We start from the raw sequence: 20,572 nt of genomic DNA on the forward strand, positions 1-20,572 counted from the left end.
AGACTGCTACTGCAGCCCCTGAATAACTGCTCTCCGTCCTCCCCAAGTTCCATAGCCTCCTCACCCATGCGCTCAAGAACACGGGGGGGGAGGGGGGGGAGGGGGGGGAGGGAAAGGCTATGGGGACCCACACAGTCAACCCCAGAGGATTGCACAAGCAGCAGAAAGCTGGCATAGCCTAAATTTTGATTTGGTTTCTGGACTTGACCTTCCCTCCTCCTCCACACCCCTAACCCAATACCCTCCCTCCCCCGTCTAGCTTCTGATTTCTCTCAATGTTTTGTGCAACAAATAATAAAAAACGGTTTTTAAACAATTGTGACTTTATTTCCTTTCATATATATATGAAAGGAAATAAAGTCACAATTGTTTGAAAACCGTTCTTTATATATATATATGGGGTGGGTAACTTTAAGAGAAACAAAACACAACTCTCACACCGTACCCTGGCCAGTCATGAAACTGGCTTTCAAAGTTTCTCTGATGTGCAGCGGGCCCTGCTGTGCTCTTCGCCCTGTTGTCTGGCTGTGCGAAACTGGCCACCAGGCGAGTTGCCTCAACCTCCCAACCCGCCACAAATGTCTCCCCCTTACTCTCACAGATATTGTGGAGCACACAACAAGCAGCAATTACAGTTGGAATACTGGTTGTGCTGAGATCTAACCGAGTCAGTAAACTGCACCAGCACGCTTTCAAATGTCCAAACGCACATTCTACCACCATTCTGCACTTGCTCAGCCTATAGTTGAACTGCTCCTTACTACTGTCCAGGGTGCCTGTGTATGGCTTCATGAGCCATGGCATTAAGGGGTAGGCTGGGTCCCCGAGGATAACTATAGGCATTTCAATATCTGCAACAGTAATTTTCTGGTCCGGGAAGTAAGTTCCTTCCTGCAGCTGTTCAAACAGACCACAGTTCCTGAAGATGCAATCGTCATACACCTTTCCTGGCCATCCCACGCTGACGTCGGTGAAACGTCCCTTGTGATCCACCAGTGCTTGCAGCACCATGCAAAAGTACCCCTTGCGGTTTATGTACTGGCCACCCCGGTGTTCCGGGGCCAAGATAGGGATATGCATTCCATCTATCGCCCTGCCGCAATTAGGCAACCCCAGCGCATTAAAGCCATCCACAATGGTCTGCACATTTCCCAAAGTCACTACCCTTGATAGCAGCTGGTCAATGATTGCACTGGCTACTTGCAGCACAGCAGCCCCCAAAGTAGATTTCCCCACTCCAAATTGATTCCCGACTGACCGGTAGCTGTCGGGTGTTGCAAGCTTCCACAGGGCTATTGCCACTCGCTTCTCAGCTGTGAGGGTTGCTCTCATTTTGGTGTCTTTGTGCTTCAGGGCAGGGGACAGTCACAAAGTTCCACGAAAGTGGCCCTACGCATACGAAAGTTTCTCAGCCACTGGGAATCATCCCGTACCTGCAACACTATGTGGTCCCACCAGTCTGTGCTTGTTTCCCGGGCCCAGAATCGGCGTTCCACGGCATGAACCTGGCCCAATAGCACCATGATCTCCCAATCACCACATGCCGTGCCGTCTGTGTCCATGTCCTCATGACTATAGTAATCGCGCTGTCGTTGCTTCCTCGCCCGGTTTTGCAGGTACTGCACATACTGCTGGATAATGCGCAAGGTATTTACAATGGTCAAAACTGCAGTGGAGATCTGATCGGGCTCCCTGGCTATGGCGCCTGCATGGGTAATCCTGGAAAAAGGGCACGAAACGTAGGAGAGCAGAGTGGCAGCGGAAGCTGTGCTGTTCGGTTCACGGTAGCCGAACAACAGCTGAAAATGGTTGTCCTCTGTGGCTTTCATGGAGGTGGGAGCCCAGGACAGACAACATGGAGAAGCTCGGAAGCGTGGCAATAGCGGGAGAGCAGAGTTGGCGGCGGAAGCTGTGCTGCTCGGTTCATGGTGGCCGAGCAGAGTTGAGTTGGAGAGGTGGATTCATAATAGCAGGAGAGCAGCGGTGCACCGTCTGCTGAAAGCAGTATGGCGTCTGCACGCCAAAAAGGCGCAAAACGATTGTCTGCCGTAGCTTTCTGACAACACACACCCAGAAATACCCGCGAGAATATTTTTGCCCCATCATGTACTGGGAGCTTAACCCAGAATTGCAATGGATGGCGGGGACTGAGGGAACTGTGGGATAGCTACCCATAGTGCACCCCTCCGACATTCGATGCTAGCCTTGGTACTGTGGACGCAATCTGCTGAATTCATGAGCTTTAGTGGGGACACAGAAGACCGAATGTATAAAATAGCTTCCAAAAATTCGAATAGAATAATTTTGAAATAATTTCATACTGTAGACGTACCCTTGGAGTAGGACTAGCATCAGAAGGCCCAAGGGCTGTGAGTGTTACAGATAAGAGATTCACACTGCTAAGATGACAGAGGTCCAGCTGCAGGTATAGAAGAGTGGATCAGCATCTGCAAGGGATTGGAGTCATGACCAGTGCAGGGATCACCACTACCCTTTCCACTGACTGATGGCAGACCAGATTGACAGACGTAAAGACAGGTGGCAAGGAGGAGGTTTCTAGCACTGCCTTCCAAGGCTTAGACTATTAATTATTCCTGACATGCTAAACACTACATCGAGGCCTCTTTCGCAGGCATGGAATTGTGGTGCTCCCTAGGGATCAGATGAAAGAAGCGTGCACTGATTCTTTTACACAGTCTGCTGCTTCTCGACCCCAGGTGTGAAAAAAGCTCCACACTGCAGTGAAAAACATTAGTGCATAGCACGTGGACCCTACTACAGTGCACTAAAAGGTCCACTCTGAGCATTGATACACCCCAGTTTGTAACAGGAGTAGAGCAAAGTGTACTATAGACCATTTACGCACGGTAGATTTACACCCCAGTTTGCAGTGCACTACCTGCCCATATAGTCAAACTCCGTGTGCTGGAGACAATTCATTCTCACTCTCTCCTTTTAACACAGAACTGTTGATTCAGAGCACACTTTCTCCGCAATTTTAAAAAGTGCACTATTTGAAGCAACACAGATTCTTGATCAAATGGGCTGAGAAAGTCTTGGATCGTGACCAGCTAAACAGCTTATAGGGCCATGAGGTTAATTCACCTACCACAGAGTTTGGAGCTACTTTCCAGTAGGCAGCCTCATCACAAGCCAACAAAATTATGGATCAATATTCTAAACACACTGGAATAAACAGATGGGGGGAAATTTTCAAAGAAGGATTTCCCCGTCCTGGCCATTTGTCTGGTCTCCCCACCTACCCCTCTGTGCATTGCTCTCACCCCATCTCCCCACTCAAATATCCTTCGCCAATAGAACTGCTTTCTGTGGGGTTCCACCACATTGGTTAAGTTTCATATTTTGTTTGGCCAGCTGGCTGAGAGCTTGTTACCACCTTTACAACAAAAGGAAATTAACCTGATGATCTAGCCACCACGGCAGCAGGGAAGGGTTCTGCAGCCTAGCTACAATTCCAGCTCTGTACCAGGCATCCTTCAGTCTTCTGTGGGTGGACTGCAGCTCTCCCACTGGTGCGCCCCCAGCCATCACATTTGCAGTGCAGGGAACCAACAGCCCCAGGAAGCAAGGTACGCACAGAGGAGGAAATTTACCGTCACTGCACTTAAACTGAGACCCTTCTCCTCTTTGAAGCAGGGTTGCATCACACCCACTCTTCTCTAGAGGTAGCCAGATCTCTGCTCAGATTCTTCTACAACACAGGACACAGATCAGGTTTCTCAACAGAAAATGGTATTATGCCCCACGTCCTGAACAAGGAAATACTAATCCAAGTGTAACTATGAAAGATGCTACTTCAACAGCATTCCATTTTATAATCTCAATAAAACTCTCTGGACCATGCTGCAGTGCTGATTAGTGCACGTGTGGGAGGGCAGTGGGAAACTGTCATTCAGTTTTATTGCGTCAAACAGCCAGCAAACTGCTTAAACAGAGCCCAGCTGTAGTCCAGACACCACAAAGTCATTAACAGAAATTAAAAAGGGATAACAGCTCCTTAACTATTCAGCTGGATAAAAAGCAACTCTACTCTGCCCCCCTGGAGCAATTCAAGTGCATAGAGATAGCTGCAAAGCCAGTTTTAGGGTGGTGGTGACTCAAGGACTGGGCAGTATAGGAAGAGAATGCAAAGGGTCTCTCCTGTAAGTCTGTGGTTCAAATCCAAGCCAGGGCAGTACTGGCCAAGTCATTAACCTCTGATAACTGTTCAGTGGTCTGGATACAATATGTGCATGTGTCCGTGCAGCTCCAAGTGAATAGTTCTGATATCAACTGCCACTGTGATAATCTCAGCAGAGATCCCAAGGACTAAACTGGGCGGAGACTGAGCTATCCCCCTTGCCTGCAGAGAGACTCTCTCCTGGTCAGAAGGGGAGTTCACTGGCAGGTAGGCACAAAGCACACTGCCTCTGCATACCACCACCTTTCACCAGTGCTGACACAGTCGTTTATCTTTCAGGGATGCTGCCCTCTCTCGACAAAGCCAGCACTTCCAACACAGGCTAATAAAACATTTAGCTACGGTGTGGCTGGCTGCAGGCCCTAATGAAAAGTCAAGTTGTGAGTACACTGGGGGAAGTGTCATTTAGCCAACGATCAAATAAAGTGGTGGCTATGAGAGAGCAGAATTTCATTAAACAGGCCGGGGAGGTAATATCTTTTATTGGACCAACTTTTGTCAGTGAGACAGACCAGCTTTGAAGCTTACACAGAGCTCTTCTGGTGGATTCCAGAGGGGTTGCGATCAGTAGGGAACATGCGGATTCTGGAATCTACTGCAGCCTGAGAATGTAAATTGACAAATACACAGTTTTTAACTGTATTGTATATTTTTTTGCACTGGAAAACTATTTTAGCTAGATTCAACATTTCTCAGGTATTCATCAAAAACTTATGGAAGTATGTACTGTGTAAAGACATGCAGTATATTAGTGATCCATGTCACACCCCAAGTCTCTTAAACAACACCTGACAGAGGAGTAAACGAACTAATTCCTTTTTCTCATGGTGAGCGTGAGATTAGAGACAATTGTTCTTCTAAAGATAAATTTTCAAACACATATGTACAACATAGGAGAGGGCATTGAAGACATCTGCTCTCTGAGTCCATCCACAGGACTTCAGACAATGAACGTTCAATGAACAGGACTCTTCCTTTGACAAATAATTTTAAAGGAGTTACTTAAATGCTGCTGCTTTGTCACTGCTTCGTGGTTTATTTGATCAGATACTGAAAAGAATGTACTGATTTCTTTCCCCGTCCATTTAGACTGAAGAAAAGTAAAATGGGATATAATTTAGAGATGTTTATGGCCAAAGTGTTACCATCTTCCCTAAAATCTAAATATTAGGAACTTTTTAATAGTCATTTTTAGTAACACCTAAATACCAGGATTTCTGCTATCAGAAAAGTGCTCTGTTGATATTCTTCACTGCACAAAAGCTTATGATTTCTGCAGACTCCTTCTGGAATGCACAAAAAATGGATCACCACCACTCTCTCACCTGGACGCCGTGCAATTTGGGGCACAACTTAATGAAGTAGTGAGGTAAATTAATTCCAGAGCACAAGGCAGAACTGCTGTGAAATTCAACTCAACCCTCCAAATGCTGGTCTGAGCAAGTGAGGGCAGTGGTATTGACTTATCCATTGTAACATAGGAAAGAGATCTGCAATCACAATTCCAAGGGGAGATAGTTAACCAAGCTGTGCGACCCAGTATGAACCCTTTCATGCTACGCTTACTCCGTGCACTGAGTGAAACAGCCTCTTTGCTTCAATGCACTTTAGAGGGGGATGGCCTCACACAGTGCTCCTTCACTCAACCAGAAGCTGTGCCTCTCTGCTTTCTGGCTAAAATGCAGAGCAGACCAATTCAACACAGGATAGCCTCTCTGTGGGAACTAGATCCTGTCCTGGTAGAGGATGGACTGTATGATCAAAAGGTCTTTGCTTACCACTATCACAATCATTATTAATCTCCGAAGTGCTCCAAAATGTGGGGAAAAAAACTAATGAGCTTCCAAGCATCAGAGATGCTGGCTAGCTATACAACGTAGAAACATCTGTCCACATTCAAGAAGAAGGATTAGCTAGTTAGGAAACATCCAGCAGGGATCCAGGAAGGAAAGCTGGTGAAAGCTTTCTGCCACTCATTTCGATACACGTCACACTGAGGAGAATGCTAAGTGAAACATGCAGAAAAACTGCAGGGCTAAGGCTCAGAGGCCACTCCTGGATCCATGTGAAATCAAGCAGATTCCTTAAGGAATCTTTCCTACAAGAGGACAGACAATCCAATCAGATTGTCCTGCAAACTCAGAAAGCAGCCTGGGCTGGAATGGATGTCTCCCAGCAGCCTTTGAAAGAGCAGCAAAAACTATTCAGGAAAACAATTAAGGGATATGACAAAAGTGTTCTTTGCTAACAGCCCTGGAACATCCTTCTGTTCACTTAGCCACATGGGAAGTGGTTAGCGCAGGAGGATGCTACTCCCTTGTGGTACAGCTGCTCCTTCAGGCATCTGAAGAACTGTGTCACGGCAAGGTGCATTTCAGGACAGAGGGGTTCCCAGCTATACACACAAGAACAGAAGCGGCCACCTGTACAGGCAGCAGTGAAGCAAACTGAAAAATTCAGCAAAGGCAAGTGCAGGCTGATGAGCATTGTCCTTACCTTCCCCCATTGCTCCAGAAGGCAGCCTGGCTGCTCAAGCTGGCCAGTTATTTGGGCCCGAGCCTCAGTGTTATTACAACATGGCATTTTTGTATTAAAGTTTGTTAAAAATAAAAATTAAACTTTTCATTAAAATGTCAAACTGTATTTGCCCAATCCCGCCCCCGATAAGCCCTTCTGGGAGCTGGTCTAGTCTTCCAGACAATGCTCTGCTAGTTGAAATGGGAAAGCAGGTGGCAATCTGACACTGACATTGTCCATGGCAAATAGCTACTTCTGTGGGAAGGAAATCAAGATGAGCACAGCTCCAACTAACCCCCTTGTACCAGTGTAAACAGAGATTTCATCCATAATTTTACTTAAAGACTCTTCCCCTTTCCACAGCTCCATACAAGCAATGCACACAGTAATCAGGAGATCTCCAAGCCAAGTCCTCCCCTCCAGCCAAAAGTGACCATGTGTTCTGCCTCAGAGTTAGAGGCCATCTCCACAGTTGGTTCCAGACACCTTTGTTACAGAGACTAATCCACAACTTCATGTACACAGAGAAGGGTTTAAGTGACATGGACCTCAGACAGCTGTGTTCACCCCTTACTATCTACATCCCGCCTTTCTGCTCATGTCTGAATAGCCAATTATTATTAATAGCAATCATGATTTGTATTAGCGTAGTGTCTAAGAGCCCCAGTCCTGGATCAGAACCCCATCGTGCTAGGTGCTGTGCAGACAGAACAAAAAAAATGCTCCCTACCCAAGGGCCCTCGAATCTATGTAAGCCTGCTCTCCTCCATCCCAGGGGTCCCTCCTCAATTCATGCAGGACACCCCAAAACACTGCTCCCACGACACAGTCTTAGCTTTCTACTTGGGAAAGGTGTTAGCAAATTCCTTTGGCTTCGGCTTCCAGGCAGGGGGCAATCTCACTGCCAGTGATGAGCTGGAGGGAGTGCCAGTGGAAGCAGCATAGGACACACCACACTCTGCCAAGACAGACCCTTCAGAGAGCAGGCTCCGAATGCTAATTGTAATTAAAGACTTACCTGTGAGCCGTCGCTGGGCTGAGCCAAACAGCTGCTATTCTATCAGACTACTTAGGCAAAGCCACTGGGCAGGAACAAAGCTCAGCCAGGTTTGATGCATCTCCACCAATTTGATGCAGTCCAATTGCCAAGACTTGGTTTGAAGAGTGGGCTCTTTTCATCCTATTGCCACTGTTCTCCAGAAGTGGCCTGTGAAGCTTGTTAGCTAACCTGCCAAACCTGAGTGAAGCCAGAGGGTGGGAGGGTGATCTGGTCCATGACAATTTCAGTTTGTTACTGGGGGAGAGGGAGGTCTCTCACAGCCAATGTCTTCAGGTTGGAGCATTCACAGGGAAGGCCTGGGAATAAGGTGTATTAATATTAATGCTCATTAGTTCTATGCCTCATCTGCATAACATGCTGAGAGTACAATCCCTCCTGTCTGCCCATGACACTGCATCCGGCAAACAGCATCAAGCCAGTGAAACAGCTTTTGCCATTAACTGGCAAAACAAGCACCATGTTTGCATCCTGTCTAGTTCCATTTGCTGCTGTGCGCCTCTCCATGCCCTGACTTTACGTTAGCCATTCTAGGAGCTGTGCAGAGAGATTACATTTGTCCACCCGAGAACGTGTGCTTTCCCCGAGTATCGGCATTGTAAATCAGACAGATTGGAGGAAGCGTCTTCAGATAGACCTCTCAAGGAGGAGGACGTGCTATTTTCATAATCCCAGTGATCCCGTCCAGCTGGGACCTGAGCACCCGATTACAGAGTCAAAGAATTGAAACACTCCTCCAGAACACCTTGAGTGTACTGTTCCATTTGGCCACTTCTATTACATACAAAGGTTTATAACTTAGCCATATCCTCTTGTCACTTCCGCAGAGAATAAACTCTGGTTGAAGCCCTGATGTTCATTCCTCTCATTTCCCCATGTTAAGGTTTCTTCCCCACTCTGAACTCTAGGGTACAGATGTGGGGACCTGCATGAAAAACCCCCTAAGCTTATTTTTACCAGCTTAGGTTAAAAACTTCCCCAAGGTACAAACTATTTTACCTTTTGCCCTTGGACTTTATTGCTGCCACCACCAAGCATCTAACAGGGAAAGAGCCCGCTTGGAAAGGTCTTTCCCCCCCAAATCCTCCCAAACCCTACACCCCCTTTCGTGGGGAAGGCTTGATAAAAATCCTCACCAATTTGCATAGGTGAACACAGACCCAAACCCTTGGATCTTAAGAACAATGAAAAAGCAATCAGGTTCTTAAAAGAAGAATTTTAATTGAAGAAAAAGTAAAAGAATCACCTCTGTAAAATCAGGATGGTAAATACCTTACAGGGTAATCAGATTCAAAACAGAGAATTCCTCTAGGCAAAACCTTAAATTACAAAAAGACACAAAAACAGGAATATACATTCCATTCAGCACAACTTATTTTATCAGTCATTTAAACAAAACAGAATCTAACGCATATCTAACTAGATTCCTTATTAACCATTTACAGGAATTCTGACCTGCCTTCCTGATCTGGTCCCGGCAAAAAAAAAAAAACAAACAGCCAGAGAGAACCTTTGTTTCTCCCCCCCTCCAGCTTTGAAAGTATTTTGTTTCTTCATTGGTCATTTTGGTCAGTTGCCAGTGAGGTTATCCTAGCTTCTTAACCCTTTACAGGTGAAAGGGTTTTTCCTCTGGCCAGGAGGGATTTTAAAGGTGTTTACCCTTCCCTTGATATTTATGACACGCCCACCAAATCACAGATAAGGTGAAATGCTGACTGTGATTTCTTCCTGGAGCTCTAGGAGAAAACAGAGTTAATAAGACACATGCACCTCTAAATATACTACCAAGTATATAAAGACTAACAATATTTTTCACATCTCAAGGACGATTTTAACCAGTTGATTCTGGGAAACTTTCACGGGAGAGTGCATCAGCCACTTTGTTAGACCCTCCTGAGATGTGTTGGATGTCGAAATTAAAATCTTGGAGAGCTAAACTCCACCAAATAAGCTTTTTGTTATTTCCCGTTGCGGTATGAAGCCACTGTAGCGCAGCATAGTCAGTTTGCAGGTGGAAATGCGGTCCCCAAAAACTTTTTGTAGATGTTCCAGGTGTTCTGCCCAGGAATCCGAAAATATGGCCACATCGTCAAGGTAGGCGACTGCATATTCTCCTAATCCCACTAGGAGACCATCTACAAGTCTTTGGAAGGTGGCGGGTGCATTACGCAGCCCGAAAGGGAGTATATTAAATTCATACAGCCCGACATGTGTGCTGAAGGCTGACCTTTCCTTGGCAGATTCATTTAGCGGTACACCTGCCAGTACCCCTTTGGTAAGTCCAAGGTAGAGATGAACTTGGCCATCCCAGTTTCTCTAACAGTTCATCTGTGCGTGGCATTGGATTGTTGTCTGGGCGAGTTACAGCATTTAGCTTACGGTAGTCCATGCAAAAACGTATTTCCCCATCTGGTTTGAGAACTAGAACCACTGGAGATGCCCATGCACTGTCAGAGGGGCGGATTACCCCCATCTGTAGCATATCCGGGATCTCCCGTTTTATAGCAGTTTTAGCTTGAGGAGACACCCGGTAAGGTTGGACTTTAATTAGGTGAGCATTACCTGTGTTAATGGAGTCGTATGCCCGTTCAGTCAGTCCTGGGGTGGCTGAGAACGTCGGTGTGTAGCTAGTGCACAGCTCCTTGATCTGCTGTCGCGGCATACGCCCAAGGGTCATGGAAAGATTCACCTCTTCCACCCCACCAGCACTTTTCCCTTCGTAGTAGACACCTTCAGGCTACTCAGCGTCATCTCCTTCCTGGCCTGTAGACTGACAAACCTTTAATTCTCTGGATCGATTAGAAGAGCTGAGAGGCGGTGGGTTGCTCCGGGCCGCCATCCAATCTCTCTGGAGGCTTTCATCGCTTCCTGTTTGGTCTGGAACTGTTCCCTTGATGCTGGAGACATTAGTTCCTCATTGCATTGTGGACCTAGGCTTGGTCCCTCTGGAAGCGATGTAGGGGATGGGGCTGTTTCCGTTGACTGTGAACCGCTCTCCGCTGGTGCACTATGTTGGGGTTCAGGCTTCAGCTGAGCCTCTTGTGTAGGGTTATTGGCTGCTGCCGGTTCCGGGACTGGATCCACTACTGCTGTTGCAGACGTTGGCATGGGGTCCAGTTCCATCACCCCTGACCGAGTCCTGGTAGAAGTCTCCAGAACAGAGCTAGGTGTGACAGCTTGCTTAGCCTGGCTGCGGGTGACCATTCCCACCCTCTTGGCTAGTGTCACATGATTGGCCAAGTTTTCCCCCAACAGCATGGGGATGGGATAACCATCATAGACTGCAAAAGTCCACGTTCCTGACCAGCCCTTGTACTGGACAGGCAACTTGGCTGTAGGCAAATTGAAAGAGTTGGACTTGAAGGGTTGAATTGTTACTTGGATCTCTGGGTCGATTAAATTTGGGTCCACTAAGGAAGCCTGGATAACCTAAACTTGTGCTCTGGTGTCCCTCCACGCGATGACCTTCTTCCCGCCCACACTCACAGTTTCCCTCCGCTCTGAGGGTATCTGGGAGGTATCTGGGCCTGAGAACCTTTGGTGTGATTCCGGTGCAATGAACTGTACTCGGTTGGGGTTCTTGGGGCAGTTGGCCTTTACATGCCCCGGCTCGTTACATTTAAAACATCGTCCAGCTGACGGGTCACTGGGGCGAGGTGGGTTGCTGGAGAACAGTGTGGCGGGACGATAAGGTGTCTGGAGTATTCCTTGGTGTATAGTTGGGGCCTTGGGCTGCTCCCGGTAGTAGGGGGTGGTCTGAGGGTGTCCCTTCTGGTATCCGCTCCAACTGCGACCAGGGTTGTTCCTCTCTCCTTTCTCAACCTGTTTTGTTCCGGCTTGCCCCGCCTCTTTGGCGGTCTGGGACAGCTCGTATCGATCAGCATAAGAAGTAAGACTTTCTGCTGAGTCCATTTCCTTATCCCATAAACACTGTTTTATTTCCTCCTTGGACATATTCAGGAATTGCTCCTGAGCTATCAAATCTCACATTCCGTCGAAGCTAGTGACACCCCTTCCTTGGACCCATTTATCTAAGAGATCCTTCATCTGGTTTAGATAAGCCACATTACTTAGTCCAGGCCCTCTCTTAAGGGCTGTAAATTTTACTCTGTTCGTTTCAGATGTAATTTGAAATTGCTTTAAAACCAAATCCTTGATCTTATTACAGTCAGAAGCCTCATCAACAGGCATCTTATTGAATATGTCCAGAGCTCTTCCAGTTAATTTTGCGACCAATGTGGTCATCATGTGAGCTTCAGAAATTTTATGGAGACTGCACAGTCTCTCAAAGGTGAGAAAATATTCAGCAATATCACTGGATTCATCATATTGTGGACATAGTCACTCCCATTTGTGGATTGTTGGGGAAGGATGGTTAGGGTTATCCAGTAGATTCCGCTCAGCCTTTGCCTTCTCCATCTCCAGTGCATGCTTCCTCTCTTTTTCCTTCTCCGCCTCAGCATGCTTGCTCTCTTTTTTCTTTTTCTCCATTTCTTTTTCCCTTGCCTCCATAGCTCTCCTGTGGGCAGCCTCCCTTTCCTCCTCAGCATGCTTTCATTCTTTTTCCTTTGTCTCCATTGCTCTCCTTGAGAGCCTGTTTCGCTGTTTGGGCAGCCTCTTTGGCTGTTTCCTTGGTTTCTGTCATGTTTGCCTCTCTGTTTTTAACTAGCTTTACACCCGAGAGTCAGAAATAAAACAAACAAACAAACAAAAAACTTGGCTTGTCAAAATATATATATATATATATATATATATATATATATATATATAGGCTGTGCTGTAACCGGATACCTATGGTCTCTGATAGTGACTGTCAGCCTACAGAAAAATCCTTAAAAAAACCCCCTAACACCTTTGTCTCCAGGCAAATAGACAGAAAACCCCTCTAGTTGCTCTTAGGTAAAAAACAACTTCCAGTCTGTGAAGACCTGTGAATTTCCCTGCAGGAGGTTAACTACCCGGCCTTTAGGTAGAGAAAACTCCAGCTCACAAAAGACAATTCCATTTTGTCTCTGCTCTGGCCCCCAAGCAGAGACAAAAAAAACCCTCTAACTGCTTTCAGCTTAAAACCTGCTTTTCAGCAGCCCAAAGGGAAAAAAAAATTTTCCTTTTAAAAAATCTGTGCTTCTGGTTCAAAAAAAATCTCAAATTGATCTCAAAATGATTTCAAGTTAATCCCACCACTCTGCCACCATGTCAAGGTTCCTTCCCCACTCTGAACTCTAGGGTACAGATGTGGGGACCTGCATGAAAAACCCCCTAAGCTTATTTTTACCAGCTTAGGTTAAAAACTTCCCCAAGGTACAAACTATTTTACCTTTTGCCCTTGGACTTTATTGCTGCCACCACCAAGCGTCTAACAAATATATAACAGGGAAAGAGCCCGCTTGGAAAGGTCTTTCCCTCCAAAATCCTCCCAAACCCTACACCCCCTTTCCTGGGAAAGGCTTGATAAAAATCCTCACCAATTTGCATAGGTGAACACAGACCCAAACCCTTGGATCTTAAGAACAATGAAAAAGCAATCAGGTTCTTAAAAGAAGAATTTTAATTGAAGAAAAAGTAAAAGAATCACCTCTGTAAAATCAGGATGGTAAATACCTTACAGGGTAATCAGATTCAAAACAGAGAATTCCTCTAGGCAAAACCTTAAGTTACAAAAAGGACACAAAAACAGGAATATACATTCCATTCAGCACAACTTATTTTATCAGTCATTTAAACAAAGCAGAATCTAACGCATATCTAACTAGATTTCTTATTAACCCTTTACAGGAGTTCTGACCTGCCTTCCTGATCTGGTCCTGGCAAAAAAAAAAACAAAAACAAAAACAAAAAACAGCCAGAGAGAACCTTTGTTTCTCTCCCCCCCCTCCAGCTTTGAAAGTATCTTGTCTCCTCATTGGTCATTTTGGTCAGGGTGCCAGTGACGTTATCCTAGCTTCTTAACCCTTTACAGGTGAAAGGGTTTTTCCTCTGGCCAGGAGGGATTTAAAGGTGTTTACCCTTCCCTTTATATTTATGACACCCCACCTCCCCTGATTTACATCCGCCAGCTCTGGGCCATGTGTAGCTGTCACCTTCCTTTTGGTTGACACTCCTTTTGGAATGTGTCAACGCTGCTCCTTCAGCAGCTGGAAGGAGTCACTGTTGAGATATAAAAACTGTTTCTTCCAGGCCTTGAAATGACAATGCAAAACAGTTCTCACTTGAGGTCCCCAACTATGTTTTCTAGCACCAACTGGAATGTCCAGAAGTAATGACATGTATCTCTTCCCCCAAGATGGTGCTGAGACATTAGCTCCCAAGTCATTCCTGACAGAAAGGTCACAATGAAAGGTTACAGAAAGCATGGAAGACCAAGGAAGGGTGCCAAGAGAGAAAGTTTCAACAAAAACAAAAGAGTGAGTTTAAACTTACAGGAAGGTGCAAAAGGGAAGATGTAGGCAGAGCACTGGCCTGCCAGGCCCACATGTCTGGCAGGAATACTATCCCTTTGCTAGGGCCTTCCCAGAAGATCTCAATCCATCTGTGACAACCAATTGTTCTCCTCCCAGCTTGTGGCTCTGTCACCCTTCTCCAAGTCCCTCCACCCCAAACATACACTTCTCTTGCTTGCTTTTACCCTTCAAGTTTTGGCTCCTCTCTACCTATCCAACCTTCTCTTTTATCACAAGGTTGGCTCCTGCCTTCGCTCTGCTAACAATGCTGTCCTCAATTGACTGATTTCCCCAAACCACCCCATATCAGTGAGAAAAGCTACTGGTCAATCTAGGAAGCCATCTCCTTAATCGTCCTTCAGATCCCTCCTTTTAACTCTCTTCTGCAGTGCAGACCAAAAACTGCACTCTGGTAACTGCTAGACAGGCAGCAAGCTGCAATTACTGCTCCTGATCAGCTAATCATATCATTACCCAGTCTCAGCCTGCCTGGGTCACTGCACTAATCATATCGTTACCCAGTCTCAGCCTGCTTGGGTCATCCATCTTTTTTGTCTTGTCTTACACTGGTAAGTGCTATAATAGCCCCATTTTTCAGATGAGGAAACCAATGCTCAGAGAGGTTACGCCAGTGACTTGCCTAAAGTCACAGAGCAATGCAGGGCTGGGAACAGAACCTAGGGCTTTTGAGTTCCAGTCCTATACCTTCACCACAGGAAACTTCCTCCTTTCTTACAGCAGTATTATATAACTACCAGCACAAAGGAAGACCCTGCCTTCTGGGTAAAGAGTGAAATTACAGTATTTCAGTTAGATACAAGCAGCATCCAGAACAGGCTGAATGTCAGGGGCCTTCACACTGTACTATCAGCACAAACAGGTACCAAGACACTCCCGGGGGGCGGGGCAGAATAGTAGCTGGCTATTCCCTGGAACATTTGTGAGCCCTCCTGGGAGAGCTGCATTATTCCTATTCACTAGAGAAGGGACCTACAGCTTCAGTGTGTGCCAAGGAAACAGTGCACTACTCCCTTTCTGGGTCAGTCTCCAGCTTACACAACACAGATCCTGGATTCTCAGTCTGTCATTAAGATAAGAGACAAGCAATATTTAGACTTCATTAGGATGCATCCCCCGGTGCTTAGGGGTCCCTGGCCTGCTGAAGGTGCTCGTTTTCCTCTGGCATCCGCTCCGCACAGAAATCCATGTTCCACCCCTTCCTGTCACAATCACTCGGCCCATCTCCAGTGAAGAGCTTTGCCACGGTTGATAGGCTGCTTGTGCTTGCCATCACTTGGTGCTGAGAAATGTGTTTTCCCCAGCTCAAAGCACTGACTAATGGATGATTCTCCTCTTGACCTTGTGCTTCCTTCTCAAACAGCAACAGGTAGACACCAGTCACCATTAGCCTTTCTGGGTGAGACGTCTGTTCCATTTTCCCAGAGAAACATTACATGTTCTGCCAGCCTTTCTGAAGGGAGAGGTAGTAGCTGCTACTATTCCCTTCTGCCTTTAGCCAGGGTTTCTGCAAATCCACCACTGCACCAAGCATCCCTTTGCTTGCCTCCTCTATACATCCCTCTGTGTGAGCCCAGAGAAGTGTTGGGACATGAACTGACAGTCTGTAGTCACAGCTGCAGCCTTTCCCACACACTGCTCGCTCCTGCACTCAAGTCACATTCATGATGCCACCGGATTCCACTGGCTCAGCAGTAGGACACCCCGGATCAGCCTGAAACTGATCAGCCCATCTCCTAAAACAGCAGGCTGTGATGCCAATGACCTCTCTAGTCTGCTGAGAGAAGAATTTGAATCACTTCATTTTCCTCTCTTGCCTGACAGGAATTCACAACAAAAGAATCAGGAGGCTCAAGCTGGGATAATTTTGAATCAGCTACCACAAAATTTCCATGGAAGAAAAGTATTCTCGAAAGAAACTAGCAATGGAAATGAAAAGTGGGGAAGAGAAGTGCATCACCCCTGTAACCATCTCTACATGCATCCTGAGCAGAGCAGAACAGAACTCCTTGCGGAATACGAGGCACAGAATCAGGGGATTTTAATAACTGAGTCTGATGTGAAAGTCACTGATAACCTGCTTCCCTTTGTTTTGTCATATCCGCTCGGCCAGTGAAGTGTGACATTGCTGTATCACAGCATGGACACGAGCGAAATGACGACAGGAACAACTGAAAGGCTTAGCCACATCCTCTCCGCTCTGCAGATCCCCTTTCGATCTGGTGCTGATACTAACGCATTAAACAGTAGACTCAGTCCCTTTCCAGCCATTACTTTTTCATTATGGAAGAACGCAGTGGCACGGATGCAGTTGTGTCAAGCGAAGGAAAATACCTTCCCCAGCTGCAGTGCACTAATTGAAGCTTACACAGGCGTCTCTCATCCACAACGGCTTCCACATCCTCCTTGCTTTCCGTGATAAGCCCTCGATCATCAGTGCTCTGAAACTAATTGAAACTCACACTATAATTCAGCGCCACATTAGGATTTTGTAACCACCACCAATGATTTGCTGGAGGGGGAACTAATGATGCTGGGCTGGAAAAATACAGAAGTGGGAACTCAGCCATTTGAACAAAGGAGAAACTGGGAACAAATAAGCCTGAAGCACGCAAGGACAGTGGGAGAGGTGATCAAGAGAAAGTGAGTCACAACTCTGGATAGGGAGTGCAGGAGAAGCTGGAGTAGTTCTCCCATAGGCAGCCACAAGATAGAGAGGCTACCTGAATCCCTGGGGGTCATGATGTTACTCCAGCACGTGCATACATGAACAAAACTAATCAAAGCACAGACTTAGTGAAATATCCTAAATTACTATCGTAACTGGCACCCTCTAGCTGAAGTGACGGGCTCAACAATTCACTTCTTCCAAGCTAGGGGTGTCACTGGTTTTGATTCCCAGGTGGTCTTTAGGTTGATGTTTAAATTAATTTAAAATCCTGGCAAAAAGACAAGTGTCCCAATAAATATTGCTTTTACTCAACCTGCCTCCTCTCCAGTGATGGCTTGTGGAGCTCCTAGGTCTACACTGTCAGCTTCACACACCTTTAAGCTTCTCCACAGCACAGGGCTGATGAGAGACCAGATCAGAAAAGGCTTGAGTGCAGTCAGAAAACTGGGCTTTTCCCTAATGTTATTTGCCAAGGAATGCTTCCCTCCCCACCTTTGACTGGTTTGTTAATGTCCCACACCAGAAGCCTTAGTTATGGCTCACAACATTTTTAAATATAAAGCATCATTTGTGTGACATCACAGCTAGTCAGGTTGGCAAAGACAAGCCAGAGCAAAACCCCCAGAGAGCCACTCAGACACACTATCTTAGCTGTGGCTAGGGCTGCAGGGGTCTGAATGCAATGGCTCCAATTGCCATCTCTGAATGCCACAGGGCAAATTTTAAACAGATTCTTCCACTTGGCCCCGAGGGAAGTCGCTCTGGATTGCTGCCCCATGGAGGAGGACGGCAAAGCGACAGGACTAGAAACTGATGGGGCAGCGAAAGACTAACACTGGAAACGCACCTGAGGTTCCACACAAAAAGGCCTGTAACTGGGCCACATTTCCCATCAACCCCTCTGAGACACATGAAGGGTGGGGGAGGGGGCGCTCCCTTTTGTGGCACCCAGCCAGCCATTTAGCTACAAAATCCCTGTTAGTAGCTGTTCACTACTTGCTTTACCTGTAAAGGGTTAAAAAAGCCCACAGGTAAAAGGAAGGGAGTGGGCACCTGACCAAAAGATCCAATGGGAAGGCTAGAACTTTTTAAACTTGGGAAGAAACTTTCCCTTTGTTGGTCTGTTGTTCTCCAGAGAGAGGAAACGCAGAGCACCAATGCTGTAAGAAGCTTAAAGCCAGGTATGAAAAATCATCAAATCATACCTCGAAACTACTTCTCTGAAACCCCAGATATGTAAGTAGATCAGGGAATGTCTAGGAAGACACAATTAGGTTTATCTCTTATTTCTTTATGGCTTGTGGATTCCTCTGTGCTAACCCCAGGTGCTTTTGTTTTGCTTATAAACTTTAAGCTGGACCTGAAGAAAACCAGTCTTGATGCTTAATTATTATATTCGCTCTTTTTAAAAACTAGCAATAGTCTACGTTCCAGATGTATTTTCTTTCTTTTTGTTTTTTAATAAAATTTACCTTTTTTAAGAATAGGATTGGATTTTTGTGTCCCTAAGAAGTTTATGCACATGTGTTTAATTAGCTGGTGACAACAGCTGATTTCCTTTGTTTTCTTTCTCAGCTCTTCCGGGGGCGGAGGGGGAGAGGGTGAAAGAGCTTAAGGGTACCCCACAGGAAGGAATTCCCACGTGCTCCTTCCTGGGTTCTCGAAGGTGGTGGTGGGGGGTGGGGGGGGGGGTTTGCACTTGGGTGGTGGCAGCATCTACCCATCCAAGGTCAGAGAAAAGCTGTAACCTTGGGAGTTTAATACCAGCCTGGAGTGGCCAATATTAATTTTTAGAATCCTTGCGGGCCCCGACCTTCTGCACTCGAACTGCCGAAGTGGGGAATCAGCCTTGACACCCTCCTCCAGCCCCCAATCAGAAATACTGACTACAAAAATTCTAGCCCAACTCGGGCTCTGCGCTTGACCCAAATGCTTGCTGTTTTCCAAGAAAAATCCTGTTCCCATAAGTTCAGTATCCCTCAGGCTCTGCTGCGTAACAGCCTCAGGGCTGTGACACAAAATCCACACGCAGGATCATGACTCAGATGTACCCGCAATGCAGCTCCTTCCTCCCCACACCCATCTCAGCAATTGCAGCAGCAATCATGCCTGCCTGAAGAACACATCGGTCCTGCACTCCTCCTTTACCATCTTCCCCCTCCTTTTACCCAATTGCTCACTCAGTACAACTTTTGTCCTGGCAGGGGTTTTATCTGGGTTTTTTTGTACCAGCCTCTTCAGCTTGAAGGAAACTAGGATCAACACAGCTATGAGAGAAGCAAAGGAAACAGAGAGCGTTTGTCCCCAGCCAAATCAAATGTGTTACAGTTCAGAAGGTTAGAGGAATTCACCAAAGTAAGCTAAACACTTTCCTCTGACAAATCAAATGACAGGGAATCACACTTACTGTGGAAGGAGGAGAGCTCATCTGATCAAGCTGGAGCATTGCATGATGGGCCTGTTGTCTCTAGGGGCAGCATATTCAGGATGAAGGTGGTTGCAACCTGTGCTATCTTATACAAATTGGGTGCAGCTCTGAACTCCTGGAAGCTGCCAACATGACATTTTGTGGGGCAAAACCTGAATGTCCTTAGCTGAAACGTAAGGAGTCAACTAAAAGGGTATTTTGGATCATTCCACAACCAAGACAACGTTAAAGTAGAATTTGTAATGTTTTGCAAATGCATAGAACTCTAGGAGTTTTAGTCCATGGAGTGAGACTCACAAAGACAGAAGTCCCGTTAAAAACAAAGAGCTTTGTGACTCACTGGTGATGGTTTTGTAATTTGTTGGGTAATATACAAAACAAACTTTCTGTGATTACATTTCCCTGCTGCCCAAACTCTAAATGCCCTACCTATCTCATCTATGGTTGTGCAGGGGCACAGGGACGGACAGCAGCTGAAGGGCCTGGGGACAGGTCTGTAATTTAGTTCAGCACATGTGGCAGCTGCAGTCACAGAAACAGTTAGTTACTCGCACTGGAAACGTTTATGGCTTTGGGGAATCTCACAGCTCTTGGTGGTCACTGTGTGTTCTTATTTCTCTCTAAAGCCTTGCTCCCAATTGCAAAATGGAGCTACGTCATATGTGACAGAGTTTGAGAGTCCTAAGTGATTGTAGGCTGGGGTGGCCCATCCTCAGGATACCCTTCTTTGCCTACCTAAGCTGTGGCCATTCTTTGTGTAGAAGCAGGTGTTGTTGATGAGGTTGACGCAGCAGCCAATCACGTCTCCAGTAGTGAAGGTGGGGCCATAGGGCTGCCCTGTCCCAGAAGAACAGAAGGAATGCCCGTCGTCACCGTGGTAACCATACGAATGTTTATCCCAACCTGTAGAAGGAAAAAGAACAGATCAGTAATGAGGGAGGTTTCCAAGGAGCTGTATGCCGTTATTGGAGCTGGGTGGGAAACAGTTTTCCCATCCCAGGAAAATTTTCGAAATTTTGAATATTTTTCCTGTCCCAAGGAGGGCTGAAAAGTTTAAATCTCAAATTTTCACAAATCAACAATCCAAAAACCATTTCAGCTAGGGTCAATCCAGATGTCTGATTTTGAGCTCAACCTTTCAGTTAAAAAAATATATATATATTTTTACTATAATTAGCTTAAATTTAAAAACAAAGTAATTTTGAACCAAGCAAATTGAATTTTTTGTCTCAAAAGTGCT

At 46.2% G+C, this 20,572-nt stretch overlaps 1 protein-coding gene across 3 annotated transcripts in view; it reads right to left on the bottom strand.

Annotated features, from left to right (window-relative positions):
* RANBP10 (RAN binding protein 10) overlaps window positions 1–20,572 on the bottom strand; it is a 168,472-nt gene that overhangs the window by 33,764 nt on the left and 114,136 nt on the right. For 2 of the 3 annotated variants that reach the window (XM_074968389.1, XM_074968388.1), the window contains exon 4: window positions 20,068–20,235. In XM_074968389.1, coding sequence (XP_074824490.1) covers window positions 20,068–20,235 — 168 coding nt within the window. Of the gene's footprint in view, window positions 1–7,736; window positions 7,757–20,067; window positions 20,236–20,572 lie in introns of those variants that run through there. The other variant, XM_074968390.1, reaches the window with a different exon arrangement.

Source organism: Natator depressus, chromosome 12, assembly GCF_965152275.1.
Source record: "Natator depressus isolate rNatDep1 chromosome 12, rNatDep2.hap1, whole genome shotgun sequence".
NCBI lineage: Eukaryota > Metazoa > Chordata > Testudines > Cheloniidae > Natator > Natator depressus.